Raw genomic sequence first — 22,424 nt, 5'->3', positions numbered from 1 at the left:
GGAAGCCAGTGCAAATTGATAAACAGAGGTGAGACGTGTATTCTTCTCGGCTCATTAAAAATGTATCTTGCTGCCGCGATCTGAATCAATTGTAAAGGTTTGATAGAACTGGCTGTAAGACCTGCCAAGAGGGCATTGCAATAGTCCAGCCTGGACAGAACAATTCAATTCAATTCAATTCAAGTTTATTTGTATAGCGCTTTTTACAATACAAATCGTTACAAAGCAACTTTACAGAAAATTATGTTTCTACAATATTTAGTAGTAGCTAGTAGTTTGTGCACGTTTGACAGGATTTTAGAAAAAAATAAAAAAATAACAATAATACAAGACGTAGTCAGCTGGACGATGAACTATCAATATTATTAATTAATAATTATTATATGATGCAGTCACACATGTAGCAATAATTGTTAGTTCTGTTGTTGATTCAAGGTTAACATCATCTGGGGTCCTCTGAGGGTCAGCATCATCTCTTCTCAGGTGTTCTGGATCCAGACTGGAGCTTGTGTAAATCCTAGTTACTGCAAAACATAGAAACAAAATAGAGACATCATTAGCATAGCTGCTGATCCAACAAAGTAAAATTAGTTTAACCCAAGCTAATGAATAAAAAATGCACATTTGATCAGATGCAACTACACTCACAATTTAAAAGATACATTATTCGTATACTTGGCGAAAGAGATGTGTTTTTAATCTAGATTTAAACAGAGAGAGTGTGTCTGAACCCCGAACATTATCAGAGAGCTTGCAAGAATACAAGAGCTTGAACAAGGAGTTGTGCAGCTTGTTCCGAAAGAAAGGGCTTGATCTTCTTGATGTTGAATAAAGCAAATCTGCAGGGTCGGACAGTTTTAGCAATGTGGTCTGAGAAAGTCAGCTGATCATCAATCATAACTCCAAGGTTTCTGGCTGTTTTTGATGGAGTTATGGTTGATGTGCCTAACTTGATGGCGAAATTGTGATGAAATTACATCTGAAAAATGAAATTCATGAAATTCTTTAACAGACATGTAAAGAAACTAGCTTCTGTGTCACCAATCCCTAAGAAGCCTTCGCCTGACCCTGAAGTTTATTTAAATGTTAGACCTATCTCCAATCTGCCATTCTTATCAAAAATGTAAAAAAAAAAAAAATGTTATGCAGATGCAAAATTATTTGTAATAGTAACAGTATTTCTGTTTCTCTTTTCAACATCATGCATAATCTGCCTAAATGTGTGCAGAAAATTGACATTTAATTTCGTACTGTAGAGTTAAATTGAAAGAAAAAAGAAAATATCTTTAATTGTTCATTGTTATGTAGGCTACTGTAAGTAAAATAAGGGGGAAACTTACATTAAAAAGAAATAACGTACTAATTGTAATGTATTAATTTAAGATTTGCATAATTTTATATATGATTATGATTATATTATTATTGTATGTTATTATAATTCGAGGTTGTTCATCCTGAAAATAGAAGCACATTTCTCCAGACAAGCATGATTTGGATTTGGAGCGAGAGATTATCGTGAGCGGTGTTTTGGAGCGCGGCTCTGCGGTGACCCGGATGTAGCGGCGCACTGCCTCCACTCGTCTGATCCTCTTATCAGCGACAAGGCGCTCGAGATGGATGTTGTCAACCAGGTAGGGCTTTCAATCACAGCTATTCACCGAGTAAATTATGCAATCTACTGCAAACTCCTCGCACTTATTCGCGTGTAACGTTAGACCAAACAGGCTACTGTTATTTGACTGACCGACGTTGATTTTAACAGGACGGACAATGGAGTTTAAATGAATGAAATACCTAGATACGACGTTTCGTTGACTTTCAGGGAAAAAAATTAATAAAACAAAATAAAACACAACAGAAAACCGTTGGCAATTCAAGATATTTCTGGTGAAACCGTTAAATAGCGGATGCATGCAGTGCATTGCGACGGTGGTATTTATTTTTTATACTGCATGATATGTATTTAGTGAGAATGACGGAACTAATGCGCAACTATTTTCAAACGGGGCGCTGTATGATACACATAACCCAAACTGGCTGTTCAGATAGCTCAATGTCTGTATTTTCATGATGCATATGTGAGATGAGGCATTAGAGAACTACAGCCATCTGCGGGCTATTTATCTGTATTTACACTGACGTCCAATTCGCAAAAGAATCATCTTTTGAACCGGTTCTTATCAGTGATTCAATCGAAACGATTCCTACACAGTTCCTAACCGACTTGACTGTGTACGGGAGAACTTTTAGCGGGTGACATGATTGAATCATAAACAATTTATATTTAAAATAAATAAATAAAAAATAAACTTAAAATGCTGCTTTTTGAGTGACGCCACAAACGACTCGGTGAACTAGCTCTTTGAGTCAAACTGTTCAAGAGAACCGATTCGCTCAAACGAATCGGAAATCAGAATACTATTTATCCAGACAGCGTTCGTCAGTTATTATTTCATCGTAACAGATCAGGGATATTACCCACTGGGTTACAGCAGATGGCATATCGTTTGCACAAGGCATTAAAGAGCAAGATGAGAGATAACATCGAGACGCCGTCGCAGCATCACAGTCTGCAGCGTGCAGCGTGCCGCATTCGGTCGCGCGCTCTCTGGCCTTGCGCCCGCTGTGCGAGTCAAATATATCTGCCTTTGGCCTGTATGTGCTCGCCAGTTGCACTTTCATAAAGGAAACGTTGAGATAAGCAGCTTTGACTAATTCTAATGCTTGCAAAGTCTCCCTCTCCTCTCGCGAGCGCTCTGACGTCACCAGGGTCGGTCAGCTTGTTACAGTGTATCGAGTGAAAGGAGCCAAATGCAACTTAACTATTTGCAGATAATATAATATTACTGAAATAAAAGGTTGACTTTTAAAAAGGTTGACATTAAAGTACATTTTAAGTCATTATATTTTAATAAACGTGATGTCTTGACTAACCTACTAAAGCACGTGTACAGTACTTGTTTATAATTTTAACTGTAGCGTGTTATTTGATTGACATTTAAAGGTAAAATATTTTAAATGTACTAAACTGCAACTTCATCATTACAATTTTTTTAAATTCGAAATATCTTTAAATACACGACATACAAGTTTCAATAGAAGTGACATTATAGTATATTTTAGTTTACCATAAATGCTTGTCAGTACATTCAGCACTACACTTTAAGCATATTTCAGAGACGATAGAAATGATTTTGAAATGACATATCTAGTCCTATTTAAAGCCACTGTAAGTGTAGTTATTATAGTTTAAATAGAAATGTATACTACAGTACATTTTCATTTACTTGGAGTTAGCATGCATTTAAGTGTCTGAAAACAGCAGTTCAGTCTGTACTGCGTATTCTTTTAAGGTATGTTATATCCATAATAAATACTCTTTTAAAAAGTATGCTAAAGTGTACTCAATTATGTAGTCATTTTACTCATCGTGGTCTTTATAGCTGTACATTTTGTTGCTGATATTATTTATGTATTTCTTTTTTAGCTGGTCGCCACCGGGCAGTTCACAGTCTTCAAACAGCCATTAGGATTTATTAAAGTCTTACAATGGGTGAGTAACTACAGAGCTTGCAAGGTGTTTTTTTTTGCTTTCCTTCATATTATTTCCTTCAACAAAACTGTAGTTTATCTTTAGATATTTGGGTTTGCAACTTTGTTTGCAACCTGCAGTTTTACTGAAAGCACTGGTATTTTCTTAGAAGAAGTGCAAATCTAGATTCTCTCAATTCTAGCTGGCAGTAAACACAGCACACACATGGTATTGTGCACAGACTGTGTGGGAGGCTGTGAACAGTTGTTGCTGCTTATGTAACCGGCACTCGGAGAGGAACCTGACGCTAGTTTACAGTCACGAAGTCTAAGAAATCAAGGCTGTCCCTTATGAATCTTCTTCAATTGTAAGATTTCAAGTGCTCCAGTATCTTTAGAAAGCAAGCGAGCTTTCAAAAGTGTGTATTCGTGTATGCTTGAAGTTGTAAAGTGGGTTTGCCTTTAGGTGTTGCTAACTGAATCAGCTGGATGAAATATCTGTGTATCAAAAAGAATGAAAAGAAAATCTGTGGGGATCTGAAAACTGCTAAAGCGCTCTCTGGGAGTTGATGTTTTATTCGAATAAAAGTCAAGTTGAGTTCACAATATCCAGTAGAAATAAGATCCTTCTGGATCGGAAACTCCTATTGAATGCTTCGATTCTTGTTTTGTTTAATTTTTTTAGAAATTAAATTCCTTTTTTTCTTTTACTTTTTTTCAATATATACTTCAAATAAAGTAGTAGCCCTTGCTCCTTTATTAATGCAAAATGACTGTGTGATATACTGTATCTTGTTTTCTTGTCGGTCCTGTTGCCTTCTAATGAATATAATCACTCAGTGCAAGTAATAACCCGTTTCATTTCCTGAGACACTTCCGACAGCCCAGGATAATGAAGTGTTGTGTCCATTTACATCTGGTGCATCTGCCCACAGGGACTATGTGTGTACAGAGAGTCAGAAGTTGCACAGAAGTTATGCAATCACTGTAAATAATAATTACTGATATATAATAAAATGTCTATAATGTAATTAAAAATGGACTTGTTTACTTACCAGCCAGCATGTGACCAAACTTCAGCCTTGAAATGTACTACAGCCATTTTGTGTACTTCAGATGGATAGTTTACCCAGATGTTATCATCATTAACTCACCTTCACGCTGTTCCAAACCTGTATGAATTTAATTTGGTCCATCACAAAACTGATTGGACGGTTGGATCAATTGCTATAGAGCACAACAGTCGGGTTCCTGAGCTTATAAACCTTTACAGACAAGACCTACTGTGAGGTTGTTAATCGATGGTATTTGCGTATGTAGCTGTCAGACCACATTTTTCAGCTTATTTTTTTTTAAGTAATCATGTTTAATACCAAAATTCATGGTGAAATACAACATTACCCATGATGATGTGCAGAAAATTCCACCAATCAGGAAGTTGCAGCAAAGCGCACCAAAATTCCCTTTAGCTCCGCCTACTGCCACGAAGAACCACAGATGAGTCAGTCTTCTTATGCTCTAATTTTTTGTGTATGTATATATAATGGTTTAACAAATACTTTTTATGTCCCTATGGGAATAATGAACAGAAAAAATACTTCCAGAACCAGCTCTGCTGAAAAAGTGGGAAGGCACTAGTGAACTCTATTGCTGCGATCTCACGGGATTGACGGGTTGCTGCATACCACTGAACACACCATCAGAGAAGAGAAAAGATGTGGAGGGCACATGCATAAAAATAAAACTAAATAATGATATGCATGGATAAACCATGTATAATGAATTCCATAAGATTAAAAGAATTGTGAATTTTGATTTGATCGTGACAAGTGCTGCTTGTGTCGTGTAGAGTCACTGTCTATGTAGACAGACTGATCCAGATCAGTCATTTCTTCCGTGATTGTTTGGATGCTGTCTGTGTAGGCCGTGAGGCAGCTCACCAGGTTTGGGAACATCTTATGTGTGTGTTTGTGTGTAAATGTGTGTGCAGAGTGACATATAGTAGATCGGGACAGCGTGTGTAGTGACAGATGGCGAAGCACCTCGGTAAGATTAATAGCAGGATTTTCTATTCAATCGGATCTTCCTGCAGTGAAGGGAGGGTGTGGTAAAAATACTCCAACCTACTAATCTCTGTGTGTGTGTGTGTGTGTGCGAGAGATAGAGAGAGAGCACGTGCCTGCACCATTGTGACTTTAGTACATTTGCTAATACTAGATGTTCTGTAATTACTGTTTTAATTCCAATCCATTCACTAACGTTATTGTGACAATTTTTGAACGCCTCATGTTTGTCACATCTAATTTGCTTAATTATCCATGACAACAGGTGCAACACGTTGCATTAGTATGTGTGTGTCAGCAGAGCGTCTGATTGGGTGACAGAGGAAAGGGTGTGATACGACAGATGGACACTCATCTCATAAAATCACTCTATAATTGACTCTTCTCTGTATTTACTCTCTATTTTATATATTTTTAAATATAACTCCTTTCTCTTTCATTATATATTTAATTGATATTTTACAAGTGAAATGTCTGAAACCATATTTTTATTAAATATATCTTTAAATATTCAAAATTGGAGTCAGTAAGATAGTTAAAGATACATTAAAATTGTTATAAAGTGACAGCGAAGACTTTTAAAATGTTACAAAAGATTTCCATTTCAGAGAAATGCTGTTCTTTTGTACTTTCTCTTCATCAGAGAATCCAGAAAATATTGACAATTTACACAAAAATATGAAGGAGCTTAACTGTTTCAACATTGATCAAAATATTTTTCATATATATAGAATTTGTTATCTTTTCATTTTTTGGATTTTTTGAAATATGAGCCATAATGCAGTGTGACTGATCATTATATATTAACAAGAAAAAAAGCCCTTCCGAAAATTGCCTATTGATGAAACTTGAACTATAATATTACATTGATTTATACTGTATGTTGCTTGTACAAACACAGTGAAATAATCTATTTTACATGAGCATTTTGGGACAGCCGTTTCATGCTACAGTAGTTGTATTCAGTGTAACTGACTCTGTTTCTCCTCCTCAGTTCTTTGCCATCTTTGCGTTCTCCACCTGTGGCGGTTACTCTGGAGAGTTACGTGTGAGCGTGGAGTGTAAGAACCGCTCAGAGAGTGACCTGAACATTGAGATTGAGTTTGGCTACCCGTTCAGGTCAGTGTCCCACTGCCATTCCTGTCCAATCAGATCCAGATCCGGATGCATGTTTTTAGATTATATAAGCAATAAAAAAAAAATTATTTTTGCAAAAACAACACTAAAAAAGTCAATTCAACTCTTTACGTTTTTTAAGAGTATCTTCAGCATGTTAGAAGTGGAATTCTTTTGTGAAATAAAGTATTGCCAAGAAGATGATATTATTTGAATGAATTCGTGAGAGAAGAGAGAGAGAAAAATATTTTAATTCTTAATTCGTAACGTGTCGCCCTTGCATTGGGAGTTCTGCGGGAATCAGATATGTGTGTTTAGACAAAGCTCGGATGTCCAGATATTGGATATGTATCTGATTTATAAAACACATTTGTAAGTGGCTCAGATCGATGTGAAAAAAATGGGACCTCATGCAGTTTTTTTGTGTTTTGTGCTATTCCAATGTGTCAGATGTGAGCCAAAAACCTGTTTTTTTTGTGCCAGTGTAAATGCAGGCTATTTAACACTTCCGACCAAACTATCAGTTACAGCAACGGTACACCTGACATACACATAATAACTGCAGAAATACCAGCCGAGCATTCATGGTACACACAGCTGTACAGCTGCAGGCACCACTGCTTAAAAAGAGTTTAAATGGTCTGAATTAACATGCACTCACACTCTCATTCTCTGGTCAAGCATATACAACTTCTGACAGACATTAACCAAAAGTCTTTCTCCACAGACTGCACCAGGTATGGTTTGATGCTCCTACGTGTAAAGGGATGGAGCCTGAACGCCTGTTTCTGGTGGGAGACAACTCTTCCTCTGCTGAGTTCTTTGTCACCATTGGTGTCTTTTCCTTCCTTTATTCAATGGCAGCCATTTCTGTGTACATCTTCCTCCTGGAGAAATACCGTGAGGGAAACAGAGGAGCTCAGGCTGTGAGTCTTGCAGTCTCCTTCCTGTGAAGCACAGTTGTTATGAATCTTTCTTTATGTTATTCATTCATTGGTTAATTATTAGTTAATTGTAAGTTCATGTTAGCTCAGGTCCATGTAAGGAATAGTTCACCCAAAAATGAAAATTTGCTGAAAATGTACTCATTCTCGGGCTATTCGAGATGTAGATGAGTTTGTTTCTTCATCAGATTTGGAGAAATGTAGCATTACATCACTTGCTCAAAAGTGGATCATCTGCAGTGAATTGGTGCCATCAGAATGAGAGTCCAAACAGCTGATAAAACATCACAATAATCCACAAGTAATCCATACAGCAGTCCATCAGTTAATGACTTCTGAAGTGAAAAGCTGCATGTTTGTAAGAATCAAATCCATCATTAAGTTAAAATTAGTCCATGGATTAAAACATCTTAATGGATTTGTTTCTTACAAAAACAGTTTTTTACCAGCTGTTTGGACTCACCCCATTTTGACGGCACCCATTCACTGCAGAGGATCCACTGCTCCTCAAATCTGATGAAGACACAAACTCATCTACATCTTGGATGTTTTGTCAACACTGTTAAACTTGAAATATAATGTTATGAGACTGAAGATCAGTGCTAGATCAGGCCTTAACTAACATATGGCATTGAACCTACCTCATTATTTACAGTCAGTATTCTTACGTTTGTGCCTACCATAATATTTCTCCTGTAATAGAGTGATCACTATGACTTTAACCCATATTTATCATGGAAAACTACTGAGAGCTAATGATCTTGATGACATACTGAAACTGTGAAACTGTTTGAGCCTTGCGGTAAAAAAATGATGTCTTTCTCTTTACAAATTATGTCAGAAAGATTATTTTTAAAGGAGAAAATGTCACAGTACAACATGATGGCAGTGAAAGCATAATTATTTTTATTTAATTATTTTAATCTTATGTAACCAATTCAAATGCAGTGATGATGTGTATTCCTATACTCTGTCAATTACACAATCTGAAGTATACAGTAACTGTGTTTTGACGTTTTACAGGATTTTGTGGTGACAGCTATTTTTACCTTTATGTGGTTGGTGAGTTCAGCGGCGTGGGCCAAAGGTCTCTCAGATGTGAAGAGTGCCACTGACCCTGATGAGATCATCGACCTCATCCCTGCATGTGACCACGAGGAAAACCGCTGCAAAGAAATCCACGAGCCCGTGGTGTCCGGCCTGAACACATCTGTGGTGGGTCCAGACACTTTAACACTCTCATGATGCACATACAGTACAGACCAAAAGTTTGGACACACCTTCTCATTCAAAGAGTTTTCTTTATTTTCATGACTATGAAAATTGTAGATTCACACTGAAGGCATCAAAACTATGAATTAACACATGTGGAATTATATACATAACAAAAAATTGTGAAACAACTGAAAATATGTCATATTCTAGGTTCTTCAAAGTAGCCACCTTTTGCTTTGATTACTGCTTTGCACACTCTTGGCATTCTCTTGATGAGCTTCAAGAGGTAGTCACCTGAAATGGTCTTCACTTCACAGGTGTGCCCTGTCAGGTTTAATAAGTGTGATTTCTTGCCTTATAAATGGGGTTGGGACCATCAGTTGTGTTGTGCAGAAGTCAGGTGGATACACAGCTGATAGTCCTACTGAATAGACTGTTAGAATTTGTATTATGGCAAGAAAAAAGCAGCTAAGTACAGGAAAACGAGTGGCCATCATTACTTTAAGAAATGAAGGTCAGTCATTCCGAAAAATTGGGAAAACTTTGAAAGTGTCCCCAAGTGCAGTCACAAAAACCATCAAGCGCTACAAAGAAACTGGATCACATTCGGACCGCCCCAGGAAAGGAAGACCAAGAGTCACCTCTGCTGCGGAGGATAAGTTCATCCGAGTCACCAGCCTCAGAAATCGCAGGTTAACAGCAGCTCAGATTAGAGTCCAGGTCAATGGCACACGGAGTTCTAGCAGCAGACACATCTCTAGAACAACTGTTAAGAGGAGACCGTGTGAATCAGGCCTTCATGGTAGAATATCTGCTAGGAAACCACTGCTAAAGAAAGGCAACAAGCAGAAGAGACCTGTTTAGGCTAAAGAACACAAGGAATGGACATTAGACAAGTGGAAATTTGTGCTTTGGTCTGATGAGTCCAAATTTGAGATCTTTGGTTCCAACCACCGTGTCTTTGTGAGCGCAGAAAAGAAGAACGGATGGACTCTACATGCCTGGTTCTCACTGTGAAGCATGGAGGAGGAGGTGTGATGGTGTGGGGGTGCTTTGCTGGTGACACTGTAGGGGATTTATTCAAAATTGAAGGCATACTGAACCAGCATGGCTCCCACAGCATCTTGCAGCGGCATGCTATTCCTTCCGGTTTGCGTTTAGTTGGACAATCATTTATATTTCAACAGGACAATGACCCCAAACACACCTCCAGGCTGTGTAAGGGCTATTTGAGCAAGAAGGAGAGTGATGGGGTGCTGCGCCAGATGACCTGCCTCCACAGTCACCGGACCTGAACCCAATCCAGATGGTTTAGGGGTGAGCTGGACCGCAGACAGAAGGCAAAAGGGCCAACAAGTGCTAAGCATCTCTCGGGGAACTCCTTCAAGACTGTTGGAAGACCATTTCAGGTGACTACCTCTTGAAGCTCATCAAGAGAATGCCAAGAGTGTGCAAAGCAGTAATCAAAGCAAAAGGTGGCTACTTTGAAGAACCTAGAATATGACATATTTTCAGTTGTTTCACACTTTTTTTATGTATATAATTCCACATGTGTTAATTCATAGTTTTGATGCCTTCAGTGTGAATCTACAATTTTCATAGTCATGAAAACTCTTTGAATGAGGTGTCCAAACTTTTGGTCTGTACTGTATATTAAATGTGTTTCTGGAATGTCACGATGACACATGGACAATTGAGACCGGTTCAGCATTATGTAAATGAGGAGTGACGAGATGATGTGACTCTTGATGATAACGTTGTCTTGCTCTGATAAGCTTTATGCTACATTATGCCATGCTATATACAGTTTTATTGGAATGTTTAGGAACCCCTTAAAATAAGAGATCATACTAAATAAATGTTATTTTTTTTATTTATAAAATATATTTACATGTAGTCCAAAAGACAAAAAAAAAATGGTTGTGCATGAGTTCCTTGTTTGTTCTGAACCGTTAAACTGAGAACTGTTCTTCAGAAAAATCCTTCAGATCCTGCAGATTCTTCAGTTTTCCAGCATCTTTTGCAAATCTGAACCCTTTCCAGCAGTGACTGTATGATTTTGAGATAAATCTTTTCAAACCGAGGACAATTAAGGCACTCAAACACAACTATTAAAAAAGGTTCCAACATTCACTGATGCTCCAGAAGGAAACAAGAGGCATTGAGAGCCGGGTGTGAAAACTTTTTGAACAGGATGAAGATGGCCATTTTTTTCTTATTTTGTTGAAATATAATTTTTTCCCATTAAGTTCTGCCCTTCAGAAGCAACAGATAATACTTGCATGTTTCCAAGAAGACAAATTAAGTACAATTGAATTGATTTTCAAATTCAAAAAGTTTTCACCCCCCAGCTCTTAATGCATCTTGTTTCCTTCTGGAGCATCAGTGAACGTTTGAACCTTTTTTAATAGTTGTGTTTGAGTTGTATAACAAGGGACTCATAAACAACTATCACCAAAAAAAAAGAAAAAACAAGCAGTCGTGGATCATCCAGGTAACAGCACACAGTATTAAGAACCAAGGGTTCCCAAACTTTTGAAGAGGGTTATTTTAATAATTTCAGCTATTGCTTTGTCTTGTGGACTATATGTAAACATATTTTATGTACAATATCTTACTCAGGACAGTACTAAATAAAAAATAACATACATGTTGTATTATCTCTCTTATTTTGTTCAAATGATTCCCATTTTCTCAGATTCTCCAAGGGGTTCCCAAACTTTTGCCTGACACTGTACAAACCCAGGCAGAATGTTAATGAACTTCAATGTAGAAATGTGGTTAAATGTAAGATGTTGTTTAATTTAACATTTCATGCTAAATGGTTCTAAAGGAGAAAAAAAACTTAACCTGTATAAATCAATGATGGATTTTTTAATTCAGTCATGATAAAAAGACGTTGAAATGTTGATTCGATTTGCCAAAATCAACAGTGAACAGAGTTTTTTATTGTTAACTAAAACAATAAAAAATGTTAAAGTTAATAGAAATTTAGCTGAAAGATATTATACAAATTGAAAAACTATATTATAAATAATGAAATACCTTTTAAAACCTAAACACATTAGAAAAGCTGCCTTGGCAACTAAATTAAATAAAGTAAGTTTAGGTTAAAGTAAATTTACAATCTTTATCCATGACATTGATTAATCTGTTGATTATATGTTGAAATGCAAGCTAGCTATGTTTTGTCCATCCACAATGTTAATTTGTAATGGCAAGGAAACCAATTTGGAGTAAACATAGATTTTTCTCTTTTTTTTTCCTGCAATAAATCTTATTTGTGATCAGACTTTAAAAAGTTATGGCCAGTTATACAGACTACCAGTACAACTACAGCAAATTTTACTTGAACTAAAAATAGTTTAAATCACATCCAGTGATCAAATCAGTGTGAACCTCACTTGGTTAGTCACATGTTTAGTTTTACCAAGTGAAACAGGCTGTAGATGTATAAATAACCATTTGGCTGATTTCTGTGATTCCCGCAGGCGTTTGGCTTCTGTAATATGGTGCTGTGGGCAGGAAACCTGTGGTTTGTCTTAAAGGAAACCGGCTGGCTTGCAGCCTTTGCCGGCACTTACATGCCCTCAGGACAGAAGCAGCCAGCTCCAGACTCCGTAGGCCAAGGTGGGCATTACAGTCACAGTCCATAAGTTAATGTCAGCAAGTTCATTTGTAGCTGTTATAAACATTTCTTATTAAGTTAGTTTATAACTGTCACATCTTAACAATATTCTCCTTTTAAATGTATTTTTTTAGGCTATGGACAAGAAGGTTATGTCCAGGACCCTTACGCCAGCACTCAGAGTGGGTACCAGCCCGACTACAGCCAGCAGGGCGGTGGATATGAAGGCGGAGGCTACAACCAGTATGGTCAGGGTGAGCCCACCTCCTTCTCCAATGAGATGTGAGCTCCAGCTCTGCACTGGTGAGTGAACAAGCCCTGAAAACGGGAAAATAGTTTGCCAATAATGCAATTGGACAATAATAAAACAGTTTTTCAGTTAAGGTCAGTTCACTGATGACATATAAATGTTTTTTAAGTTTAAAATCAACATTTTTAAAGGGGGTAATATTTAAAATTTTACACTACTATTCAAGGTTTGGGGTCAGTTTTCTTTTAAATGTTTTTGAAAAATGAAAAGCTATCATTAATTTTCAGCATCATTACTCCAGCCTTCAGTGACACAGGATCCTTCAGAAATCATTCTGAAATATTTATGATTATTACCACTGTTGAAAACACTTGTGCTGCTTTATATTTATGTTGAAATTATGTTACACTTCCTCAGGATTTTTTAATGAACAAAATGTTCAAAAGAACTGTGTTTATTTGAAATAGATATATTTTGTAACGTCATAAAAGTCTTTACTGTCACTTTTGATCAGTTTAATGCATATGATTGCCTTTAATACAATTTACTGATCAATAAGTTTTGAATGACGATGTTTATATTTGTGATTTGTGTCCATTTATACATTTGCATTTAATCATTAAGCAGATGATTTCATCCAAAGTGACTTACAATTGAGGAGAACAACAGAAGCTATAAGACCACTCAGAGAGCAACAGTATACAAGTGATTTGCCAAGTCTCAGTTAGTCTAGCACAGAAAGATTTTCTTTATATATCAATTAGAAAAAAAACAGATTAGAATAGAATAGTATTAATTATAGTATTATCATTAAATATTATTAATTATAGCATTAATTGGTTGGGTGCTGACGAAAAAGATGTGTCTTTAGATGTTTTTTTGAAAATGGCTAAAGACTCAAAGGCAAGTCGTTCCACCAGCTGGGAACAGTCCAGGGAAAGGTCTGTGAGAGCGATTTTGTGCATCTTTGGGATGACACCATGAGGCGTTTACTTACAGAATGCAAGATTCTGGAGGGCGCATATGTCTAAACTAGTAAATTTAGGTATATTGGAGAAGAGTCAGTAGTTGCCTTGTAGGCAAACATCAGTATCCTGAATTTGATCTCAGCGGCTATTGGCAGCCAGTGCAAACTGATGAAGAGAGCCGTGGATGTAGGCTTTTTTTTTTGGCTCATTGAAGACAACTCTCACTGCTGCCTTCTGGATCAGTTGCAGAGGTCTGATAGTACATGCCGGAAGGCCCACCAAGAGCATTGCATTACAATAGTCCAGTCTGGAGAGAGCAAGAGCTTGGACAAGGAGTTGTGTGGCCAACTTTGATAGTAAGGGTCTAATCTTCCTAATGTTGTATAAGGCAGATCTGCAGGACTGGGGCGTTGTAGCAATAGGGTCTGTGAAGCTCAACTGATCATCGAACACAACTCCCAAGGTTCCTGGCTGTCCTGGAAGGAGTTGTGGTTGATGAACCTAGCTGTATATAGAAGTTGTGATGAAGTTCTGTGTTGGATGAGACCATGAGCAGTTCTGTCTTAGGAACGCTGAGTTGGTGATGGGTATTGGTCATTCATCTAGCCCACAATTTCTGTTAGACAGGTTGCAATGCGAACAGCTACCGTCGGATCATCTGGTTGGAATGAGAATTAGAGTTAGTGTTACCAGCATAGGAGTGATAGAAAAAGCCATGTTTCTGAATGACAGATCCTAATGATGAGATGTAAATGAAGAAGTTAAGTGGTCCAAGCACTGAGCGCTGAGGAACCCCAGTAGCAAGAAGTTGAGTGGCCACTTTTAAAGCCAAACTGGTTGTTGTCCAGGAGGTTGTTCTGTGCAAGAAATATAGAGAGTTGGTTGAACACAACCCGCTCAAGTGTCTTTGCAATGAATGGAAGAAGGGATAATGTGCCGCGTTTCCACCGAAATTACCCGAAACATTTGTACCAGGAACTTTTTTCCCCCCAGACCTGTTGCTTTCTGCGTTTCCACCGCGGTGTAAAGTACAGTGAAGATTAGGCAAATAGACTGGTGACGTAGGTCTGCGCGCGTTTCTCAATACAAAGTATGCTGATTTTGGACGTGCATTCTCGGTAGTGCGGACTTTGTGCATTCGACTCGGGAGTGTGATGTCCGCGCCGACGCAAGTCCAGTAAATCTGCAAACAGCAGCATATACTTGATAACTTCAGTCAGCTGACCATGGGTACTATTTTCCTCTCTGTATATTTACAATGAAACGAAATAGGATATCAAATACCACTGCCTCCTTTCGTTTTCATTTAAGCATAATAACAGCTGCAGAAATGTACTTAGTTCAGGGATATGTGTATACAGCCATAACAATGAAACAAAATATTATATAGATTTGCCTTTTTTATTTTCATTTTAACATATAGATAAATTGAATACAGACCAAAGATAACCTGTTAGATTTACCCAAAACGAATTATATTTTATGTTTAACCACTAAAGAGACATCAGAGCCAGCGGCACACATCAGACGGTCTAGCCGAGGAGAGACTGCATCTCGGCGGATAGATGATCACTGAGCTCCCACTGATCGCGTCGAGCTCACCGTCTCCGGGATCGGCGAAACACATTTTTAAATAGGTGCTGTCTTTATAAATAAACCACAGATTTGAGTTTTAAACAACTACATTTTCGCCTGAGATACTTTTAAAATTACATTTCATGACACAATAAAACAGTAATATTTTGAACATGATCCGAATAAATGGTGGTTGAACTCAATCAATGCTGCGTGAACTCAACTTGCTTTGGCTACTGCAATTTTCCTCTCAGTATATTTACAATAAAACGAAATAGGATATCAAATACCACTGCCTCCTTTCGTTTTCATTTAAACATAATAACAGCTGCATAAATGTACTTAGTTCAGGGATATACAGCCATTACAATGAAACAAAATATTATATAGATTTGCCTTTTTTATTTTCATTTTAACATATAGATAAATTGAATACAGACCAAAGAAAACCTGTTAGATTTACCCCGCAGCTGAATTACATTTTATGTTTAACCACTAAAGAGACATCAGAGCCAGCGGCACACATCAGAAGGTCTAGCCGAGGAGAGACTGCATCTCGGCGGATACATGATCACTGAGCTCCCGCTGATCGCGTGGAGTTCACCGTCTCTGAGATCGGCGAAACACATTTTTAAATAGGCGCTGTCTTTATAAATAAACCACAGATTTGAGTTTTAAACAACTACATTTTCGCCTGAAATACTTTTAATATTACATTTCATAACACAATAACATTAATATTTTGAAAATGTTGATCCGAATAAATGGTGGTTGAACTCAACCAATGCTGCGTGAACTCAACCAATCAGGATGTTTAGCACCCAAGTCCCGCCCCCGAAAGTTCAGGAACTTTGAAAAAGTACCACCTCGCCAGCAGGGACTTTCTGAGGGGCTTTTTTTTACCCGGAACTTTATTTAGTTCCTGGTTCCTGCGGTGGAAACACACCGAGTACCAGGCCAAAGTCCCTAGTTCCTGGGTAAAGTTCCTGCGGTGGAAACGGGGCAATGGTCTGTAGTTTTCTAAAAGTGCTGGATTTAGAGATGGTTTCTTAAGCAGTAGAGTTACTCAAGCCTACTTAAATGCTGTGGGAAATGTACCAATGTTGGGAGAGGTGTTGATCATTTGACTGAGCACAGGTATAACTGAAAAAGGAATGGTCTCAAGGAGGTGAGTGGGGATAGGATCAAATGGACAGGTAGTAGGATGATTGAAAAGGATATGTTTGGAAACATCTGCCTCCAAGAATGGAAAGGAGGAGGAGAGAGAAGAGAAAAGTGTGCGAGAGTCAGAGCAATTGTTAAATTTGTTGTGGTAGAATGTTGTTTTGGCAGTGAAGACATTTGCAGAGAAGGAAAAAAGGGATGACTGAAACAAACTAAGGTCAGTAGAGTTTTTTGATTTGCACCACTTCCTCTCTGCAGCCCTGAGCCTAGAACACAGTTCACAGACAACATAGGACAGCCAGGGGCCAAAGGCGGTGGTGCATGCTGGTCTGGATGAAAGGGGGCAAAAGTTGTCTAAGTAAGATGTTAGAGTGGAGCAAAGTGTGTTAGTGTCCAGTGCTAAACACTGAGAAGTGCAGAGTAAGTGAAAATGACACCATAAAGGATAGGGCGAGATGGAAAGAGTGAGCATAGGTTACGCTGAATTGTGACCTGCGGAGGAGTGTGTGTTGTGTCAGGAGCCAGTTTGAGGTTAAAAGTGATGAGGATGTGGTCTGAGGTGTTCAACGGAGTAACTCACGTGTTGTCAGTGGAGCAGTAGAGTGCGTAGATAAGGTCCAATTGGTTACCTGATTGGTGAGTAGCCATAGTAGACACTTGCTTATGGTAAAATGAGGCAAGCAGAGTGATAAAGCCACTTTTTGTTGGTTGAAGTCACCGAGTAGTAATGTCCTCAGGGAAGTTTGAGAGTAGCACATCCAACTCCAACTCTTTCTCTTCTCATATTCGCTCCTCTCTTCCCCGCGCGGCGCGAATCCCGTGTCACAGACGAGTCGTTCACATTTACCGCACTCATGCAGCCTGTTTCGTAACGCTCAGTTATATTCGCGCGCGCACTGCACCGCAAATCTCCACGAGCGCATCTGGCAGTACGGATGAGACTTGACGCACGTGCGCAACCTGCGTCGACTCGCGCCTGGCTCCGCATTATAAAACCAATGTAAATTTAGTCTAACTGCTTGCTTATTTCACTTGAATGAAATGAAACATTCAGCACATTTTCCACTTGTTCTTAAAATCCCAAATACAGGGCAACATGTAATACTTTTAATAATTGACTAAAGAATTACAGTTCTTTATTTATATAAAAAATTAATATTTCCAGTGAAATCCAGTATCTAAGTTAATTCTATACAATTAGTCATACCATTATAATTTTGTCTGCTGAAAAAATAAATAAATATATATAAATATAGAACCCCTCCCAAAACGCCAATTGAAAATTGAAAGGATTTCAGGGTTATAATGGGAGTTGTACTGGATTGAACAACAGCAATTCCTATTGGAATTATGCCAAAAACAAAAAAGGAATTTTGTAATGGTTTCATGGAAACTAAGAATTTCTGTTTTTTTTTTTTTTTTTTTTTTTTTTTTTCTGTTTTTGTTTTTCAGCAGGGTAATGATACTCATACTGTGCTGCACATTATTGACAATATTGAGCTGAAGCTTGACTTGGCAAATTTAAAATCGCAAATCAAATCGCAATCGCAATATCTGTCTAAAAAAATCGCAATTAGATATTTTCCCCATATCGCACAGCCCTAGTGGGCAATATTAATTGTGTGTGATTCAAATGAACTGTTGCCAGTAAGAGATTGTAAAGGAATTTTCAAATTTCCATTCATTTGAGATTAGTAGACCAGTGCTTTCACCTCTCCCAATCGGGCGAGGGATGTGGGAAAAAGTCAAATTAGTGGAGAAGGCTTCAGCAGTGGCAGTGTCCTCAGGTTTATTCCAAGTATCAGTTAAGACCATGAGACTTGAATGAGTAGCTATAAAGAAAGCTATGTTCACAGCAGACTGGCAGTTCATAAGCCCAATTGGAATATAGAATAAAGCAGTAGAGGACATAGAGAAAATACACATATTATTTTTGCGCTGCCTCCAAATTACAGAGCGTGATTTACGAGTATTAGTAGTAATAGTTGATTCGAAAGCACATAGTGAGTACAATTACTAAAACAAGTAGATGAGAACAAGCTGTACAAAAAGTAATGAAATGGGAGAAAAGCAATACTCCAGTGCCTTGTCGGTGTCCTTGCTCGGTGGAGTCTTGAGCCCCTTTCACACTGCACGTTGGACCCGGCAAATTGCCGGAACATTTCCGGGTCGCCTTCTGTGTGAAATCAAACACGTCCCGGGATTGATTCTGGCATTGAACCCGAGTCGGGGACCTAGTAACATTGCCGGGTTCAACCCGGGACGAGCGCTGTGTGAACAAAAGCCAGATCTAATGCCGCGTCGATGTGATGACGCACGTTATCGCGCGACTCTTTTACCAGCTGTTTTGAAGAAAGATCAATGTTTGCAACAAAAAAATATGTGCAAACTGTAATGAAGCAGAGATCAGTTAGTTCCTCACTTTCCGCGCTGATGCTGAGATCGTTCGCTAGCTTTAGTGAAAGTATAACGTGCCTAACGTTCTCGACTCGTACATTACACGTCACACCCTGATGTCACGTGTCATTACAGGACCTTTACGGGTTGTGTGTAAAAGCACGCACATATCCCGGGTAATCTCTGGCAGTGTGAAAGTGCAAAATCTAGTGACCCGGGAACAATTGCCGGAACACTTTACCCGTGTATTTGCCGGAATCGCAGTGTGAAAGGGGCTTTGGAGGTAGAGTCGATGGTCTTATATTTGTTGGTCTTCACATGAGAAGGGCTTCACACAACATTTAAAATGTCAGATTAGGTTTTTTGCATCAAAAATCTTAAAATTTAGTTTTGATCATTTTCTCTGACTCTTAGAATAAAACTTTGTTGTTGTTTTGATGTTGTATATTTGGCTTCTAATCGAATGTCCAGTATGGTGACCAAAGACTATACAGTAGAATACCCAAGAAATGTCACTCACATAGGTTTGAATTGGGGAAAATGCAAAGCTCATTATGGCTGCTCGAACAAGCCCCGCCTTCTGAGTAAATGAGCCAATCACTAATTGGTAAAGTCAGCATATCACTGCAACTGCCTGGTTGCTATAGACACAGTTAGCATTCGGAGACGTATGCTTAGGACTTTTTAACACTAGTGGAGCATAAGAAACAACATTTATGAAACCACTGTTGTAATATTTCTTCGGTGATTTCAAATATGAAATTTAATCTGAAGCTTGGCGTTTTGGAGAATTTGATGTTTCCCCATTCAGAGAGATAGGAGCTGCACTTGTATACCCAAGAGGTGTTTCAAAGATGGCCGCCAAGTGACATGACTTTTCTTAAAGGGACTTTGGCTGAACTTACATTGCGCACGATACACATGTTGCATACTTAAAAAAAAAAAAAAAAATATATATATATATATATATATATATATATATATATATATATATATATATATATATATATATATATATATATATGCCATGTACATAGCCATATGGTTTTTAAAATGCATTTTACATGTTTGTATATTTTTTTTTACACATTTTCATAGATAAAAATTGTAAACGTTGTTAAATGTGTGTCTTCTTTATAGATCACAGCAAGAGGACAGTCATGTGATCAGCCAGCATGAAAATACTAGCAGTGTTTCCTCTCTCTTCAGTCTTTCTTTATGATCAGTGGGTTTAAAGGGAAGGGGTGGGTGAGGGCTAAAGCACATTTAAGAAATGTTAGCAGGGTTGTTACTAAATCATAGCCAGGCGAAAACGCTTTGGACCCAGGAGGAAGTGAGGAGCCTGGTTTCAACCTACTGTCTATCACATCGAATCCAGCGGGAGATCATCTGTCCTATTATGATGAGGAAAAACTTGAATATGCTACCAAAAAGATCAATGAAACCTATGATATATATATATATATATATATATATATATGCTACATATGGGGATTTAATGAATTATAGTAATATTATACTAAATGTGTTTGTCTCTGTGATGTAAATATGAATTATATTTAAATAGATATGCTGTATTGTGAATTTAACTGTCGCTTTTGCGTGTGTGTGTGTGTTTACTTGTAGTCTCCACATTTTTGTTGTTTTTATTTATTGTAGTGGTGTTTTCCCTGTATTACCACTACACCTCCTTCATCATTCAACCCACAGTACTGACCTTAAACCTCCTATTTAATGTGTGTTTTTCTTTTTTTATTTGTGTGAAACTTTCTTTTAAGGTTCATGAGAGCACAACGATAAAATAGTATAGCAGTTATGTGTCGATCATTACTAAAAGTGTTAACAAAAGTCAGTAGTCTTAGATAAAAATGGTAGGGAGAGAAACTAAAGAACAGAGTGAAACAGGAAGTACAGATGTACATGCATGAGCTTTATTTCCTTTTATGTTTTGGTAAATTTTCCAAACCTTTATAATCTAAAGCACAAAGGTATTGTTGATGCTATAAAACGACTTGTACAATATATCGTCATGGGTGCTTCAGTACTTGATGTTTGGTTTTTCTAGTGCTGTGAAACTCCACTGATGCTCTTATTCAGACATGAGTGTGAATGTGAACCAATGATATTCTTTCTGAAGATTCATTTCCATGTGTTTTGGCTTTTTGTTCAGATTGAAGTGGATATTTTAATGCTGCCTCTGTCTCTCTGCCTGTACATGCAGGTCCATAGCTTTCTTTCTCTCTCTGGTTATATGATCTGATAATGCAAAATAAAATAATGTTAGAGAATGATGAGTGATGACATTAATGCTCCAGTGTGTTTGTTTTTTATTGAAAGCAGGTATTTATGATTTCGAATGTCTTACAGTTTTAAAGAACACTTTCACGTAGAGCCATTGTAATTTCCCTGTTTGGTCAGAGGTAATACTGACTGGCTAGTTTTTGATTAAAATGTTTATCTTAGGGTTGAAACACCCACATGGAAAAAACCTATATAAACATACATGTTTCAATATAGGTTTTGAAATAGGTCTTTAATATATGTGACATATATAAAATTGGCCGTTTTCCTATATTATATGTACATATATGTACACGTATATATGCACCTATATGTTCACCTATAACAGTAAAATTAAAATCCATAGCTGCTAGGCAACATAAATAAAAGTCCAAAATGTAGAAATGTACATTATTTATTTACTCAAGATCAATCAAATAGTACAAAACTACAAAATGACCAGATCCTTCCATTAGCTATATAGAAGACATATCTTGTATGTATAGGGCTTATATGTGGATATGAAGAAGCAATACAGGAGACCTATATTTCCTATATATGCCTATATATGCACCTCAATTTTGCCTATATGTGGCATATATACGCATATATGCAGCATATATATTATCATATATGTGCATATATGCAGCATATATGTGCATATACACTGCATATAGGTTTCATATATGTGCATAAATCCACATATAGGTTCTTTCCATGTGGGCATTTTGAGTTCTCTAGGGATGCAAGATGTAGGATTGTGTATCATTCCTGATCTTATAACAGACATGGTTGATGACTTTTAAGACCAGAAGAGGGAGACATTTAGTAAATTATGGAACCGTTAGAACTGTTGGACTAGAAGTAGAAGTCACTAACAAAAATAAATGTGCAAAATAAAATATACAAATATAACTGAAAAGATTATTATATTATATTCTGAATTAAATCTACTTTTACATTTTTACGTTGTTTTTCCTTTTAAAGTACACTACCTTTCAGAGGTTTTGCATTGTTATAGAATATTTCTGTTTCAAATAAATGCTGTTTATTATTATTATTTATATTAATCACGATTTTCATATACCTTCACAACAATGTTTGTTGAGTATCAAATCATATTAGACACATATTAGTGACACTGAAGACTGAAGAAATGATGCTGAAAATACAGCTTTGATCACAGAAATAAATTACACTTTAAAATATATTCACATAGAAAACTTTTATTTTAAATTGTAATAATATTTCACAGTATTAAAGTGTTTGTTTGTTTATTTGTATTTGTTTTTG

At 37.3% G+C, this 22,424-nt stretch overlaps 1 protein-coding gene across 1 annotated transcript; it reads left to right on the top strand.

Annotated features, from left to right (window-relative positions):
- Positions 1-1,540: 1,540 nt before the first annotated feature.
- Positions 1,541-21,154, top strand: sypb (synaptophysin b). Its single transcript, XM_059523801.1, has 8 exons — positions 1,541-1,631; positions 3,488-3,553; positions 6,589-6,713; positions 7,438-7,636; positions 8,678-8,869; positions 12,361-12,499; positions 12,632-12,800; positions 19,992-21,154. The coding sequence occupies exons 1-7, from the start codon at positions 1,614-1,616 to the stop codon at positions 12,781-12,783; spliced, it is 891 nt and encodes a 296-aa protein (XP_059379784.1). The 5' UTR covers positions 1,541-1,613; the 3' UTR covers positions 12,784-12,800; positions 19,992-21,154.
- Positions 21,155-22,424: the final 1,270 nt, after the last annotated feature.

The sequence above is a fragment of the Carassius carassius genome, chromosome 34 (genome assembly GCF_963082965.1).
Source record: "Carassius carassius chromosome 34, fCarCar2.1, whole genome shotgun sequence".
In the NCBI taxonomy this organism is placed as follows: Eukaryota; Metazoa; Chordata; class Actinopteri; order Cypriniformes; family Cyprinidae; genus Carassius; species Carassius carassius.
Note: the sequence above shows the minus strand (reverse complement) of the source record. Positions and strands in the feature narration are given on the sequence as shown.